General features: G+C 40.4%; 1 protein-coding gene across 4 annotated transcripts in view; it reads right to left on the reverse strand.

The window, feature by feature from the left end:
• The window catches only part of atad2b (ATPase family AAA domain containing 2B), a 139,202-nt gene that overhangs the window by 35,296 nt on the left and 85,846 nt on the right, over positions 1–18,060 (reverse strand). For 2 of the 4 annotated variants that reach the window (XM_033021540.1, XM_033021541.1), the window contains exons 18-22: positions 15,175–15,361; positions 14,798–14,983; positions 13,372–13,507; positions 4,057–4,253; positions 1,554–1,713 (exon numbers count right to left, since the gene is read on the reverse strand). In XM_033021540.1, coding sequence (XP_032877431.1) covers positions 1,554–1,713; positions 4,057–4,253; positions 13,372–13,507; positions 14,798–14,983; positions 15,175–15,361 — 866 coding nt within the window. The remainder of the gene's footprint in view (positions 1–1,553; positions 1,714–4,056; positions 4,254–13,371; positions 13,508–14,797; positions 14,984–15,174; positions 15,362–18,060) is intronic. The other 2 variants (XM_033021543.1, XM_033021542.1) reach the window with 1 other exon arrangement.

An 18,060-nucleotide genomic window follows, 5' to 3' on the forward strand; every position in this document is an offset into this window, starting at 1 on the left:
AGTTGCTGTCAGTCACAAGGAGTAATGTGAACGTTGATAATGTTATTTTTGCAAAATCTGAGTCATAACATGTTTCTCTCCACAGATGCTGCCCAACTTGTTGAGCATTTCTCACATTTTGGGTTCATTTCAGGTTTACAGCATCTGAACTATTTTGCTTTTATAAGCAAAAGATGCAAAATATCCTTCAAAAGAATAATGGCTATTTAAAATTGGGTAATTGATTTTTAATATCTACTTTGGCTACTTTAAAGTGAATGTATGTGTTCAAGGAACATATTTTGTGCTAGGTAATCTAACAACCTCCATTTTAGATTTTTATTTACAAAAGGTTACGACGACAAGAGGAGTTTGCATGTTCTGACATTGACTGCGTAGACTTTCTCCGGGTGTTCCAGCTTCCTCCCACATCCCAAAAATGCGCTGGTTGGTAGAAACATAGAAAATAGGTGTAGGAGTAGGCCATTCGGCCCTTCGAGCCAGCATCGCCATTCAATACAATCGTGGCTGATCATCCAAAATTAGTACCCCGTTCATTTCTCCCCATATCCCTTGATTCCATTAGCTCCAAAAGCTATATCTAACTCTCTCTGGAAAGCATCCAGTGAATTAGCCTCCACTGCCTTCTGTGGCAGATTTCCCCAGATTCACAACTCTCTGGGTAAAAACGTTTTTCCTCATCTCAGTTCTAAATGGCCTACCACTTACTTAAACTGTGACTCCTGGTTCTGGACTCCCCCAACAATGGGATCATTTTTCCTACATCTAGCCTGTCCTATCCCTTAAGAATGTTATATGTTTATAAGATCCCCTCTCATCCTAAATGCCAGTGAATATAAGCCAAATTCCAGTGAATATGTAGATTAATTGGCCATTGAAAATTACCTCTAGAGTACAAGTAAGTTCAAGAGTATGGGGAGATGAAGGTGGGGTGGATGGGTAATGAGAATTTGAGGAGAATAAAATGGGTTAGGATAAGGTTCGTATAAAAATGGATGCTTGATAGTTGCCGCAGACGAACTGGCCTGAGGGGCCCATTTCCACGCAGCTTCCAACCAAAAATCTCCTAGCGACCCGTTGAAAAATAAGGCCTCCCTCTACTTTTCGGACATTAATGAACCTACATAAATTCAAAACTCAGAAGTGCAATCCCCGATACATTTTCCACTTCTCCACACCGCCATCCTGAACATGTCTGAGTTTCATACCAAATATGGCAAACCATCAGAGTATTGAGACTACAAATCTTCAAGAAAAAATGAACTTTCACTTTTCAACATACATACAGAAAACCACTATTCTTACAGTACAATGAATTTGAACCTAGGTTGCAGGATAACACAGTACTCTCCTTATTTTCCGTGTTCTGATGGATGATTGGTAGATTTTATATTAACAACTTCAGATCAACATATGCACATAATGTTTATTTACTTATTGTAGTGTTGTGTGATTTGAGACCTAAATCAGGAATTTTGTTTATTTCGTTAAGTCACAATTAGTATGCTAGTTGGCTAGAGCTCACTACTCTGGTATCTTAAATCCCATCTTACCTCCAGGAACTTTATCAGGATTATATTCAAGAGCATTACTACAGATGAGGTTAATATCTATCAGGAAATCCTTCACTGTTTCATACTTGTGGTTATCAATTTTCATCATCATGGTTGATAAATCCATTGGTTGAATGATGACTTCCAAATAGTCGGAAACCTATAAGTTGGATTTATTTTAAAAAGAGCAGTTATTTTTCCTGTAGAATTCACAAAAATAAAGATCTATTCAATAGCAAGTTTAATTTCGCTACTGCAAGTTAAAAATACTAAAGGCTGTATGTTACATTGATTAAAAGAATACCTTCGCAAAAGTATCAAAAGAAGTGATTGCTTGTCGATTTCAATGGCCATCTATGGTTAAAGTTGCAATTGTGTTTTTAAGAATATGGTGTCTTAATACTCCCAGAGGTTACATGGAAACAGATTATTTTGTCCTCTATGCAGTTTAAATCCAAGAAGCTTTTTTTTCCTCGTTGTCAATTTCTCGTAACTTAAATTTTTTCTATTTTCAAATCAATATAGTTATAATCAATTGTGCCACATAATATAAAATATTGATTCCTGTGTCATCACTCTCCTTATAACTTGTGTTATTGAAACATGCGTTATAGCAGAATTACCCGCTTTTCTATTTCCTCTGTTTGTTTCTAGTTTATACCAACTCCTATCCCTAATATTCCACTAATTAAGGATCCTATCGGAAAGCATCACAGCTTAATTTGATAACTGCTCCACCCAAACCACCACAAATTTCAAAAAGTCGTTAATGTCCACTACCTCAGCTAAACCAGCCTGCCTTCTCAGCCATTGAATCTATCTATACTTTATGCCACCTGGGGAAAACAGCTAACACTAAGAAACTCCATCAATCTCTTTCTTCAATCAGGCTTGAAAGCAACTACCCCAGATTCATCAGCATCTTCTCCAGTTATCATTCTTGGACAGACTACCCACAAGCTAACAAATGTATTTCTGACCCCCTGATCTAGCCCATTGCAGAACTTAAAACTTTTTTTAAATCTGCACCTTCTCAGTAGCTGCAACACCACCAGTAATCTGTCAGAGACCAAAGATATTGATGCAACAGCCAAGAAGGCACACCAGTGCTTCTACATCCCGAGGAGACTGAAGAAATTCTACATGTCTCCAATGACTCTTACAAACATCTATAGATGCATCATAGAAAGCACACTGTTGGGTTGCATCAAAGCTTGGTTTGGGAATAGCTTTGCCCAAGATCAGAAGACATTGCAGAGTCGTAGATGTAGCCCAGTCCATCATACAGACAAGACACCCCACCATCGATTCCATCTACACTTCACACTGCCTCAGAAAAGTAGCCAATATAATCAAAGACTTGTCCTACCCTGGTTATTCCTTCTCTCTGCTCCCATTGGGCAGAAGGCAGAGAAGCTTGGAAGCGTGCACCATCAGTTCAGGAACAGCTTCTCCCCCTCAGTTATCAGGCTTCTGAATGGTCCTTCCATAAGCTGGAGTATCGTGCATTTCACCTCTATGCCATTGCAGACGTTGGACTTTGCTTTGGAACTGATGCTTTGCAATACCGACAATTACATTCTCGGTATCTTCCACTTTGCTCTACCTATTGTACTTGATTTTGACATGATTGTACTTATCTACAGTTTTATCTGATCTAATTATATAGCATGCAAAGCAAAGCTTTTCATTGTATCTGGGTTTAGGCTTATTATATTATTGTCACCTGTAGAGAGGCGCAATGAAAACCTAAACACAATATTCTTCATTTCCTTTCTCCTTGCACTAATTTGTGTACACATGTAAGGTTTTGATTCTAATCATGTTGATTTTTTTTAAACTTTGGTACCATGCAACAGTTTCCCCCCCCCCCTATATCTCTGTTTAGGTTTATTATTGTCTCGTTACCAAGGCACAGCAGAAAGCTTGGATTTGCATGCTACTTACATCCAATAACCCCAGCCATTTCAACTGGATAATTCACCTTGAATCAATCGGCTGTACATTTAAACTGAGAAACCTCCACGTATTTGTTCCCTCTCTAAACTTTATATTTTACGTTTTGATCAACAAATGAATTTTACACCTCTGCAACATTTACTACTCCCTTCTAGCATTTTATTCCCAATTATTCCCCTATTAATTTTACTTCTGTGATTTACTCACTTCAATTGACTAAGTACTTGCCTTTCTTCCCATGGTTATACCTTTATTTTTAACTCAACTTAAGATGATTTTCTTCAACTTGCAATGGTCTCCCTTTTAATTTAGCCCGTCCTTGGCACAACCTTAGTATCATTCCTGGATGCAATTTAGCCAAAAGCAGAATCAAAGCTGAAAAGATCTAGCTTCATATAGGTCATCATTACATTGTCCTTATTGCATTTGTAATCTGATACGCTCACGGAATCAGAATAGAGGGAATTACTGAAAGGGTCCCTGGTCAAAACTTTCCTTATAATCAGCTTTTAAAATGTTTCATTTGTAGTTGCAATTAATTTACCTCTTCAATATCCACAGGTTTACTAAAGATATTAAATCGTTTGTCAGTGGCAAGTCTTTTGGTAATATCCCTGAGAAATAGCCGAAGTTCCCGAAAGGTATTTTCCTCTTGTTCTTCCATTCGTTTTATTTCATCCTCTGATAGTTGTCTTGGTGAAGGGGGCATTGCAGGTGGGAGGACTTCCAATGCAAACAAAGCTGGGAAAAAAGATATAATCATAGAAAAGTGCAATGTAATTGTTCAGGTTTTATTTCAAATGTAAACATTAGGATAAAATCCTAGGAATTCTTTGATCTGGGAGGACACTGTGTAGTTTATCCCTCATTTGCAGTTTACAGACCTATTGATATTATTCATGGAAAGGTTATGGAAAAAGTACTCTTTGCGGAGCTTGAAGAAAGATTGTTCCTGATTAATTTAGTCTTGGTTGATTATGGTTGTCAACTAATACCGTTAGACTGTGTAGGATTTTAAAATATGATCATCTTGGTTCTGATATCTTGATTCAAGATGGCATTTCATAAAAGCAAGATCAAATAGACATTAGAACAAACACATTTGTTTTATGTTTCCATAATCAGCAATGCCATTGCCCTTGTATTTTTGAACAATTGTGTTGGTGATAATCCAACAATGCAAGTTGTTTAGTTTAGTTGAGAGATTTAGCATGGAAACACGTCCTTTGGCCTACTGAGTCCACATCGACCATCAATCACCCATTCATACTAGTTCTATGTTATTCAACTTTCACATCCAGTGCTTACAAACAAGAAGAAATTTACAAAAAACAATTAACCAACAAACCTGAAGTTTTGGGGATGTGGGAGGAAACCTGAGCACCCAGAAGATACAACGCGGTCACAGGGAGAACATGCAAACTCCACACAGACAGCACTCGAGGTCGGAATTGAACAAAGGTCTCAGGCGCTGTGAGGCAGCAGCTCTATCAGCTGCACCACTGTGCTGTCCTTTGAACCGGTAGGTCATTAGCCTTTGCAGTTTTCAGATTAGAGTCTCTTCCTTTTTGATATTGGCATCTTATATCGGGAATGGCTATTCTGGTGGTGTAGCCAGTTTTATCATCCCAGATTCTGGACCAGCAGTGAGAACACTGTAACATAATGCACAACATCCTAGATCTTTACTCAGACCATTATAATTTTCACTGGTCGTGGTCAGTTACTTGGCATTAGGTTTGGGTTACTCATGGGAGATGTTTTTGTGGATTTTGCGAGATGCAAGTGGCTGGAGCATGCTGAGAAATGCTCGCTGTTTCTTACTTTGATGCCACCAATTTTAGGACATTGCTTGGTCTGCTGCTAGATTTGAACCATGGGTAACATTCTGAAAGCATCTTCTGCCTTTAAAACCCCACTTGACAAGTGATCATCCAGTGGAAAATATACAACAAGAATGAAAGAAACTTGCACTTGCATTTCACATCTTCATTAAGAAAAGTCAAAAGGAATAGAAATGTGAATATGCACACCTCCAGATTCAGGGTCTTTTCTTCCCAGCTCATCAGGCAACTGAACCATCCTACCGCAATTAGAGAGCAGTCCTGAACTATTATCTACCTCATTGGAGACCCTCAGACTATTTTTGATCAGACATTACTGGCTTTATCTTGTATCTTACTGGCTTATTCTCATGTATCATGCATCTGCACACAGTGAATGGCTCGATCGTTATCATGAATTGTCTTTCCACTAACCAGTTAACATGCAACAAAAGTTTTTCACTGTATCTCGGTACATGTGACAATAATTTTTCCTATCCATGTATCTGTCCAAATGTTTTTTTTATTATTATACCTGCCTTGTAGGAAGCATTTATGCTTAGGTTAGTTACTTTAGGTTAGTATTTCTGTACCTTTTTCCTAGCTTGTGGGTGGGATTACATACATTGATGGGCGTGTCTACATCTGAGGAGGCTAGCGCAGACTCATAGATTGGGAGTTTTTTTAGTTTGCCTTGAGGGATGGTGAGGACAACAGTTTTACCACAATCACGTTCATGTTCACGAGACGCCACATGGAAGAAACAGTTAGTAAGAACGAAAAGTTATGAATTAGTTCTTTGTTTTGTGTTACTTCAATAAAAGACCAATTAATCAAGAAACAACGACTGGAAGATTCGCTTTTGCTATCTGTTAGTGCGTAAACTATATCTCCACCACATCCCCGAGTAGCAACGGTAATTAAAAGTTGGACATTGAAAATTTTAGAAATTGTCGTTACATGCCTCAACTACTTCATCTGGCAGCTCGTTCTATATACCAACCACCATCATTTTATGCACCTCAGTAAGATCACTCTTCAGTATCCTGTGTTCCAAAGAATAAAGTCCTACCCTGCCCAGCATATTCCTATTACTCAGAGCCTCAAGTCCTGGCAAAATCCTAGTACTGTATCTCTAAACTAATTTAAACTAAATCTTCTCTGCAATCTTTCCAGCTTAATGGCATCATTTTTGAAGTGCAGTTACTGTAAAAACAACGCATTCAATTTGTCTGCAAGCAGGCACTTGCAGTCAAAGGTGATAATGATCATGTAGCAGGACTCTCACTTAACTTTTTTTATCTGTTGTCAGCCGGACAACCTAGGCAGCTTTTTAAGTTGCCAAATGACAGTTTAGGTGGTCATTTAAGAAGGCTTGCATGACGCGTGCGATAATGTGCTCGGACGAAGTGCGTAGTTACCAGTCGGAATTATGCTCAATGAAGCATTCACATATTATTTCTGCTTCAAATCAAGTCACAAACTAAACATATTCACCAATCAAGACATGATATATAGCACAATGACATGCAGCAAAATTATAATACAGTATATACAGTATATCAACTCTTTTTACACGTTGCAATGAATGCAATTTCTAATATTTCTTTCCACTTCCAAACAAAAATGTGGTTGGATTATTCAGCATATGATCAACCTCGGTGAGACCAAGTGCAGGCTTGGCGATCGCTTCGCAAAACACCTCCACTCAGTTCGCAATAGACAACCTGATCTTCCGGTGGCTCAGTACTTCAACTCCCCCTCCCATTCCGAATCTGACCTTTCTGTCCTGGGCCTCCATGGCTAGAGTGAGGCCCACTGCAAATTGGAGGAACAGCACCTCATATTTCGTTTGGGTAGTTTACACCCCAGCAGTATGAACATTGGCTTCTCCAATTACAGGTAGTCCTTGCTTTCTCCCTCCTTCCCCTCCCATTCCCAGCTCTCCCACAGCCTACTGTCTCCGCCTCTTCCTTTCTTTTTCCGGTCCCCCCCCCTGACATCGGTCTGAAGAAGCGTCTCAACCCGAAACGTCGCCTATTCCTTCGCTCTATAGATGCTGCCTCTCCAGCTGATTTTCTCCAGCTTTTTTGTCTACCAACGGGATCCCACCCACCACTGGCCACATCTTCCCATCTCCTCCCCTGTCAGCTTTCCGCAGAGACCGCTCCCTCCGTAACTCCCTGGTCAATTCGTCCCTTCCCACCCAAACCACACCCTCTCCTGGCACTTTCCCTTGCATCCGCAGGAAATGCTACACTTGTCGCTTTACCTCCCCCCTTGACTCCATTCAAGGACCCAAGCAGTCTTTCCAGGTGCGGCAGAGGTTCACCTGCACCTCCTCTAACCTCATCTATTGCATCCGCTGTTCGAGATGTTAGCTGCTCTACATCGGTGAGACCAAGTGTAGGCTTGGCGATCGCTTCGCCCAACACCTACGCTCGGTCCGCAATAATCAACCTGATCTCCCGTTGGCTCAGCACTTCAACTGCCCCTCCCATTCCGAATCAGACATTTCTGTCCTGGGCCTCCTCCATGGCCAGAGTGAGGCCTACTGTAAATTGGAGGAGCAGCACTTCATATTTCGCTTGGGCAGTTTACACCCCAGCGGTATGAACATTGACTTCTCCAATTTCAGGTAGTCCCTGCTTTCTCCTCCCCTTCCCAGCTCTCCCTCAGCCCACTGTCTCCACCTCTTCCTTTCTTCTTTCGGCCCCCCACCTTCACATCAGTCTGAAGAAGGTTCTCGACCCGAAACGTCGCCTATTTCCTGCGCTCCATAGATGCTGCCTCACCCGCTGAGTTTCTCCAGCATATTTGTCTACCCATTCACACAAGTTCTGTTATCCACTTTCCTCACCCACTCCCTGCACGTTAGGGGCAATTTTACAGACACAAGTTAACCTACAAAACCAATGCGTCTTTGGGATGTGGGAGGACCACACGCTTGCAGGGAGAATGTGCAAATTCAACACAGAGGACAGGATCGAACACAGATCTCTGGCGTGTGAGGCAGCAAGTCCACCAGCTGTGCCACTATATTTTGTTTTCCAACACACAAAAAATTATATGTTGATAACTTTGGTTACCAAAAAAAAAAGAAACTATCCATTTTCAGTCTTAATAATAATAATAATAATACATTTTATTTATGGGCGCCTTTCAAGAGTCTCAAGGACACCTAATCTCTAAGTGACGCTATGTCCCCCTTTACAGCTACTGCATGTTTTAATTCAGTACAAGACTATGGGGCAGTACATTGGCCATAAAGTTGCTGCCTAAAAGTGCCAAAGACCCAGAATTGATCCTGAGTATGGGTGCTGTCTGTATGGAGTTTGTTCCTTTTCTCTTTGATCGGATGGGTTTTTTTTGGGTGCTCTTGTTTCCTTCCACATTCCAAAGGTGTGCAGGAATCTTTTTCAGACCTAACCCAAAATGTAATATTTTCCTTTTGTCCAGAGATTCTGTCTGACCCGTTGAGTTACTCCAGCTTTTTCTGTCTATCTTCAGTTCAAACCAGCATCTGCAGTTCCTTCCGACACACACAATACTATCCGATAGAACTTTATTAATCCCAGGAGGGAAATTGTGTGGGTGGGTATATATATTATACGCACACACACACATATATATATTTATATAGTTATATATTTATATATAAATATACACTGTTTTGTTTTCTCGTTTATAACATTGTTTACAGAGTACTATGTTTATATATTCTGTTGTGCTGCTGCAAGTAAGGATTTCATTGTTCTAACTGGGACATGAGAGAATAAAACATTCTTGACTCTTGACTTACGTCGCTAATGTGTGGGATAGAACTACTGTACGTGTGATCGGTGTGGATTCGGTGGGCCGAAGGGCCTGTTTCCACGCTGTATCTTTAAATTAAACTAAAAACACTAAAACCAGAGGAAATCTAAAGAAGGGCATCTACCCGAAATGTCACCCAATTTCTTCTATCCAGAGTTGCTGACTGCTCCATGGAGTTCCCCCGCACAATTAAGTCTTCACCCTACCATAGTTACCAAACCAGACGCAATTTAAGATGGCTCTTTTTTCCCAAGAACCCTTTTTTGCTTAAGTCCAGGTCAAGGGTTTTATTGCCATGTGTTCTAGATAGGACAATGAAATTCTTGCTTGTTCTGCACAACAGATGTAAACATAATACAGAACAGGAGATAAAGGTTCAGTGTGTCTATATACCATAGACCATATATATACACGATAAAGAAACAGATAAAGTGCAATAGACTGTTATTTTTCCGAGTTTGGGATCCACCAGTTCCATTTGGAATATTTTTGGAGGTCCAGGAAACTAAGAAGCAAAAGTTACTCCAGGGAGGTACTCCAGCTCCAGGGAGTGATTCTGCGTTGGTTTTCAGCGGTCGCGGCGACCGGACAGCAATGGCGGCCAGATCTTCCACAATGCAAAGGGAGGGAGAAAGTGCCCGGCGCCAACCAGTTGCAGGGCGGCCGATGATGTGCTGGCCGTGGTGGTGCGCATGTGCAGGGGGAGGATGTGCAGGCCAAGGCAGTGCGCAAGTGCAAGGCGGCCGGCCGTGCCGGCGGATGAGGAGCGGGCGGAGAGTGGAGAACAGAGAACCGCGGCCCGGACACGGATACGGATGGCGGGTGGAGACGGAGAGAGTGATAGAGAGTGGGGCCCCCGCTCAGAGTTGAACGATAGGAGTCCCGGGTGCTTGCCAAGCCGGGGAAAATGGCACAGCTTTTAGGTTGCCCGGCGGGATTTTAGGTCGCCATTGGCACCCGGGCAACCGTTAGTTTCGAGCCCTGATGTAGGCTATTAAAGAAATGTTGACTGAATGATAGATGTTGGGAAGGACATCAGGAATATATCCCCTGCCATATTCATTATGTCACTAGTAAATTAGGCATACGATCTCAAAAATAAGACCGACAATGTAGTGCATATAAGAGTGCCAGCCTAGATTTTGTGCTGAAGTCATTAGAAGGGGACTTGAACTGGGAACTGATTCAAGGTTGAGTGTGCTTCCTGCACATTCAACTATTCATGCACCTGCGACGAGGAAGATGGGAGAAATGTCCCTTTGCAAACATTCCTTTGCAAATATTTTAAAAGATGACAATTCTATCTGAATAGCTACAAATTAATATTGAGATAAACAACAAAGCCGCTTAAACCAAAATGCTGAATAATGCCCCACTATATCAGTTTATCATAAGTATGTATGTTACTAACACCATTGAGTGTTAGGTTGCAACAACTATCTGCTGCATGGTATTCTGAACATTTCTCATAGGTACAAAGTGCTGGAGTAACTCAGTGGGTCAGGTAACATCTCTGGAGAACATGGATAGGTGACATTTTGGGTCGGGCCCTTCTTCCTGAGTTACTTCAACACTTTGTGCCTTTTTTTGTAAACCAGCATCTACAATTCCTTGTTTCTACTTCCCATAGGTGTTGGCTCTCCACGATTTACAAGCTGATTGTCTTATCGGTAGAAATAATAAATTGTACATAAAAGTTTTGGGTATTAAGGAGAACCAAAGAGGTACACATTGTAGTTTGATAGTTGCAAACCTTCAGAATTAAACTGAATATAACTAATTGTCAATATGAAACTTAGCATCTTTCACATCAAAAGCATCCAGTTAGCTACAGTATTTAAATATTCTGTCGTATTGCTCCTTGACCTGAACAATGTTTAAAAACTGCCAGATAAAGAAACAAGCAGCATGCATCTTTTTGACACCATATTGTATTATCAACAGAAGCTAACAAAGTTTTGATCTGGGCAAAACCACCCAGAGGTCGCTAAAATACGCTTGATTTGAGAATTAAGGGACAAATGTTTAGGGGTAACATGAGGGGGAACTTCTTTACTCAGAGAGTGGTAGCTGTGTGGAATGAGCTTCCAGTGGAAGTGGTGGAGGCAGGTTCGTTTTTATAATTTAAAAATAAATTGGATAGGTATATGGACGGGAAAGGAATGGAGGGTTATGGTCTGAGTGCAGGTAGATGGGACTAGGTGAGAGTAAATGTTCAGCACGGACTAGAAGGGCCGAGATGGCCTGTTTCCGTGCTGTAATTGGTATATGGTTATATAAAAGCATAGTTATCAGAGAGGCAGAGCAGAAAGCATACTATTGGATCGCATCCCCACTTGCTTTGGGAATAGCTCTGCCCAAATCCGTAAAAAATTGCAGATGTGGATGTAGCCTAGTCCATTACACAGACCAGAGTTCCCACTACTGACTCCATCTAGATGTCATGCTGCCTCAATTAAAGCAGCCAACATAACCAAAGATGTGTTCCACCCCGGTCATTCCTTCTTCTCCCTGCTTCCATTGGGCAGAAAGTTCAAAAGTTTGAAAAGTCGAACCACCACTTAGGAACAGCTTCTTCTCCTCTGTTATCAGGCTTCTGAAGGGTGCTTCCATAAACTTGTGTACTATCCACTTCACCTCCTATCCACTGCAGAAAATGGACTTTACCTATGGAACTAATGCGCTACAACACTGACAACTATATTCTGTACTCTATTTTTCCCTTTGTCTACCTACTGTAGTGTGACGTGATTATATTATTGTATTGTATTATCTGATTTGATAGGAAAGCTTCTTACTGTACCTCGGTACATGTGACATTAATAAACCTAAACCACCTGCTAAGGCTGCTCAGGTTATCTGATTTGGGATCAAAGCAGAAAATTGGTATTTCCACAAAAATACGTAAATGCATAGAATTTCTGGTATGGGAAAACTCCTAGATGCGTGCCCAACAATTCAACTTTCTGCCCAACTAGATCCCTTTTGTGTTCGTGGAATATTGGTTTTGCTCCTCAGGTTTGTCAACAGCAGAAACTATGCAAATTTGGGTACAAGACTGGCAAAATAGATAAAGCTGGACAATGTTAACTGGCAACAGTGTGGTAACTATGAAGGGTAATTTTGAACCCGCTGTTATTGCAAGCCAACCTCTTGAAAGATGGTTTTATTTGGCTCTCTAATATATGGAACAAATAAGATTTTCTGGTTTTGAATTTACTTCACAAATCACTCTCAAGTCTACCACCATTTTTTCTGGGGAATGGGCTGGGGATGTGTTGGGTGCAGAGTGCTTTTTGGTGCTACTTTTTTAAATGTCACACTTTGCTGCAAGCCACAGGGCCAGCCTAAAAGTTGTTGATTTAAGGAGCTGGATGTCTTTGCCGGATGTCAAGTTATTTTGTAATCATGACTCCAGCAATGCCAGCTGAGGCTGAAGGAAGTGGGCAGAGGGGAATACAGGAATATAGATTTTGGATGCATCTTCTCGACAATCATGCCTATTTGCTTGGTGAGAATGAAATAAAAACAACCTAGACAAATGATAAATAGTGTCATATTTGACAGAAAAGTATATGAAATACAATTTGTGCATATTTGCCATGCTAAAGGCTTAGATACAGTAACAAGTTAAAGTTAATGCAAGCTGAAATTACACGTTTTTAAAATAAAATACTGGAAATCAGTTTCAATGGCCAAAGAAGAACTAAGGAATGGAAATAAAGATCATGAGAAATAGATATGAAATGTAACAATGACATTCTTACTTGTTGCAGATTAAGACTGTTAATTCCCTAGAGGCTTATACAAAAACATTATATTAGTTATTCGCCAGGTACAATAACCATTTTGTGCCCAAACAAATTCCCATAATTGTCAAATACTAATTACTTCTGGTGGTTAACTATGTAATGCTCCTTGAGGTTGAGCTAATGGATCTTGTTTCCCAAAGTATCAAGGGGCTATCATCCTTTAAATGATCAAAATCCTAGTTTAAACTTACTTGCCAAATCAAAACTGGGTTAGCTTTTGTTGACAGCACAACAGTGAAGGTATAAAAATAATATTGTAATGATCTGATTAAGAACAATATGAAAACAATTTTAGTCCATGGCTGCAGTGTAAACAATATTTAGCTTTGTTAACATTATATTATAACACGTGTAATCTGAACATCGTGATAAACACATCACTTGTCTTCCTCTGCCAGTAGCTCTTACCAGACTTTTTCCTCCTAGGTGGAGGCTTTGCTGCTTGGTTTAATATCAAATCTTCAAAGAATTCTGTTCGTTCTCCTTCAGTAGGTCTCTGTAAGTCTATAACTTCCCCATAACTGATTTCAAAAATGCATTTTACCTACATGTTCAAAAGAAAAATGATTCTCATAGCAAACTTTTGGTTTAAATGTGTTCATAAATTTTTGCAATATTAATAATAGGATGGCACATTACAAACAAATCTTCATTTAGACAGAAGTAACGCATGTTTAGTCATGCTCATGTATTGCACAATTTTCACTGTTATGACATACAATTTACTTGCAATTCATGTACTTGACGGTCCTTTAACCGTTTAGCTCATTTTAGTAGCCAAGAAAACGGCATGAGTCAGGACATTACTTTGCACATTTGTGATAGTGGTAATCAGTAGTGCAAACAGAAAGGACAAATTGTAATCTTGCCAATTTCCAATCTTGGATTTAGGATATTATGAAAAATTTAGCTTCACAGCAACATTTCAGTATGCTTGTTTTTTTCAATGTTCAGAACTTGCAGGGCATCCGATGGGGTCCGATGACTGAGAAGTACTGCGCACATATTGATGACTTATGTTTTAGAAAAACACTAATTACTTTTGTAATGCATTACAATATAAATAATAATTTCAGCTTTGACTTACATCAATAAGAAATACTTAAAAACTGCGAAAAGGGCCCAATTTTTGTAGTGCAATGCCACAAGTTCCAGAATGCGCTACATTTTTTAAATTTCCATACATAAATGCCAAGCTTTGAGATATTCACTTGTTATTCCCCTACATTTCCTTGTTGAGCTCCTCATGGAATGCAATCTTGCAGAAAACCTTCGTAATTAGGCTAAGAAAACGTGTCCTAATACCCAATGCCACATTGTATTTGGCACATTACAATGGAAACGCTTATGAGAAGTAAATGGCGGTAGGTGACAACGGCAAGTCTTAGCCAATTTATCTTTTTGAAATGATTTAAGTGTTAAGCACTTAATACTTTCGTATGTTACTTTTTTGAATAACTTTAATCTTCAAGAGTTTTTGGTAGGAAATTAAAAAACACAGTGCAACATTTCGTGGCACGTTTATTGACTGGAAAATTTTGTCTTTGTGTCACTGTGAAACTAGAAATTTCATCGAGTGCGAACTGTAGTATTTATTCTCATCTTCCAACATCAATAATGTACTACCAACAAAGTATCAAATTTGGACACTCGGGATTAGCTATAATTCAATGCTGGAAATACATTTATAGTCTTACCCATCTTTGTCTGCAACATCTGGCAAAGGATCTCTTTACTTACGATTATTTAATAAAGGCTTCTGAACACATATCTGCATATATTTATCATACAACAGTCAATGAAAATACGTAGTGTGATGAAGTTCATGTCCTACCTCATCTGGTAGCTCAGCATATGTTGTTTCAGAGGTAGCCAATATTAAAATTGGGGAAAATGGTGGTATGTCCTGAAGCAGGGTCAGGAAAGTAGCTCTCACTGTATCACTGATTGCATCCCACCACTCTCTAATGTGAGGCACATAAACTACGCTCGGTACTGTTCGGCGTGACTCGCGGAACACCTAAATAGGATGAATAATCAAGGGAAAATATTGGGATAGGGGTGGGAGGGGGGAGAGAATAATTGACTCCGGAGAAAGAGGAATAAAAGGGAAGCAGAGAGAGAGAAAAAAAAAAGCATTTAAGGTTTTCATTTAGATTGAAGGGTCAACATATGAATCACATGGAATAGGTTTTCTTCCATCATTCTCACCTGTGCACATGACTCCTCTGGCGTTTTGGCACTAACAGAGTACAATGCTGGCAAATCTAGTCTGTGTACAGAGAATTTCTCAAGCGAATGGAGCAAAGCAGGAGCAAGATGTGAACTTTGACCAGATCCTTTGTTTCCACAAAGAAGTAACCGAGGACGATGCGATATTGGCTGGTGAAGTGCTGACCTGCAAGAAGAAATAAAATCAGTCATACAGAGTGGGAAAAGGCCCTTCGACCCAATTATCCACACTAACCAACATGCCCCATCTACACTAGTCCCATCTGCCTGTGTTTGGCCCATCTATCTATATATTACTAAAACATCCATCTATCTATCCATCTACATACTACTAAAACATCTATCTATCTATCCATCTACATACTACTAAAACATCTATCTATCTATCTATCTATCTATCTATCTATCTATCTATCTATCTATCTATCTATCTATCTATCTATCTATCTCTATACTTTTAAAACTCTGTGTGTGTGTGGATGTGTGTGTTATTTTGCATGTGAAACGTATCTCCTCGAAAACAGGACGCAAAAACGCGGAGATTTTTACCATTTCGGTAGGGATTTTACTTATGAGTTCAGAAATCCACTCCTAAGTCAATTGTTTCCCCAGATTTTGAATATAATTGTTCACAAAACTCAATTTTTAAAAATCTAAACGGCGCTCACCAGCTGTTGACGTCACAATGCCCACATGCCGACAAATCCAGGCCCACCTGCCTCCAGGCGCCGCCCCCACCCCCCCCCCCCCGCCGCTGTGGACTAAAGCCCCGCGGCCAGCACAAGTACGCTCGCGCCACGCCTCCCGCAGCTGGGGGAACGGATGAGTGGTGGAATCTTACGTTGGGGAACGGGTTGTGTTGGGGGACCTGGCCTCCCTTGGGGGGCTAAGGGTGAATGGTCCAATATTGCGTTGGGGGACGGGTGAGTGGCGGACTATTGTGTTGGGGGAACAGGTAGCGTTGGGGGAACAGACCTCCTGTGCGGCAGGGACCCAACGGGTCCCACTTGGTCTAGTATATTACTAAAACTCTGATCTTGCATGTTTTGATGTCTGCATGTGTGATATCCTGAAATTACACTAAAACGGTACACAACAGCGCTACAATTTTTGCACCACCTTACTTACAATTGTCCTGTGGTGTGTTTTCATCAAGCTTTGTTCAGATTGATGTTACATTTTACAAGTTATTCACATTTTTAACTACAAAATCCAGTTTCAGAAAGAATGACTTGAACACTGCAGTGGCAGTTGCAGTTACAGCTATGATGTCACAGTGGCATTTCATTTGCAACAATGTTGCAATAACAGAACACTGAGTCCTGGCAGAAGGAGGCTGAACAAGAGGGGGAGGGAGTGCTGGGAGAGGCAAGGGAAGTGGAATTGGATTTTTTTTTAAAGTCCTTGCAGCAAGTGCCTGCATTTTTTTAAAGTTTATAAAGAGGGAGGATGAAGAGGAGGGGGAGGGAGTTCTGGGGAAATGAGCTGCCCCTGCACAGTTGGGGGCTATGGGTGAGTGGTAGAATATTGCTTTGGGGGAACGGGTGAGTGGTGAAATATTGCGATGGGGGAACGGGTTGCATTGGGGGACCAGACCTCCTGTGTGACAGGTATCCAACGGGTCCCACTTGGTCTAGTATATACTATTAAAACTATCATCCTGTTTGGGATTCTGTCTGCGTGCGTACGTATGTGCTCCCGGAACTACGCCAAAGCGGTACACGATAGCGCTATAATTTTTGGACCACCATACTCATATTTGTCCTGTGGTGTATTTTTTAAATCAAGTTTTGTTCAGATTGATGTTATATTTTACAAGTTATTCACAATTTTAACTTTACAAAATCCAGTTTGAGAAAAATAACTTGAAGTTGCAGTGGCAGTTAGCAGACATCACAAGGGGATCTCATTTACATAAACTGCTCAGTCCATACACCCACTGTGTGAAAACGTTTCCCTTCAGGATCCTTTTAAATCTTTCCCCTCCTCACCGTAATCCTATGTCCTCCAGTTCTCGATTCCCCTACTTAGGGCAAGAGACTCTGTCTTCCTGTTCTATTCTTCTCATGATTTTGTACACTTTATAAGTTCATCCCCTCATCCGCCTGCACTCCCAGGAATAAAGTCCTAGCCTGTTCAACCTCTCCCTATAGCTCAGGCCCACGAGTCCTGGCAACATCCTTGTAAATATTTTCTGCACCCTTTCCAGCTTGACATCTTTCCTATAACATGGTGCCAGGAACTGAACCCAATACTCTGAATGCGGCCTCACCAACGACTTATAAACACAACATAACCTCCCACCTTCTATACTCAATACTCTGATGATCAGACTGAAAATTTTAATTATTTCTCAATTCTAACTCCATTGCTTCAGATGAATGGAAAGGAACACCATCACATTTTTAAACTAATCAAAAGAGACAAGTATTGAAACGTTACAGTGACCAAGATACATACCCCAATAGAAGTGTTTCAAGCCTTAACCAAGATAATACATCATCACAGGGACTTAACTCTTAAATTGTTTATAGCTTGATAATGAAAATCTGAGCATCAATATGCTTAAATACATTTTTTGCCCAACATATCTCATCCATATTACTGGTACAAGTACAAACTGTTTCATAACAATGCAAAATTAGGTATGATAACATGATAAGCAATAATTAGTAGTATGTCGCTAGTAGTATAATAGCTACCGTATTTCCCGGCAATAAAGATGCTATTTTTTACCCAAAAACAAGGCATGAAAATTTACCTGCTTCTTGGAGGCCGAAGGTTAGGTTGTTAGCCAAGAAAGATAGACTTGGCTACCCCCCCCAGTACAGCAACATCAAGAACGATGTTGCTGTACTGAGGGAT

The sequence above is a fragment of the Amblyraja radiata genome, chromosome 5, assembly GCF_010909765.2.
Source record: "Amblyraja radiata isolate CabotCenter1 chromosome 5, sAmbRad1.1.pri, whole genome shotgun sequence".
Lineage (NCBI taxonomy): Eukaryota > Metazoa > Chordata > Chondrichthyes > Rajiformes > Rajidae > Amblyraja > Amblyraja radiata.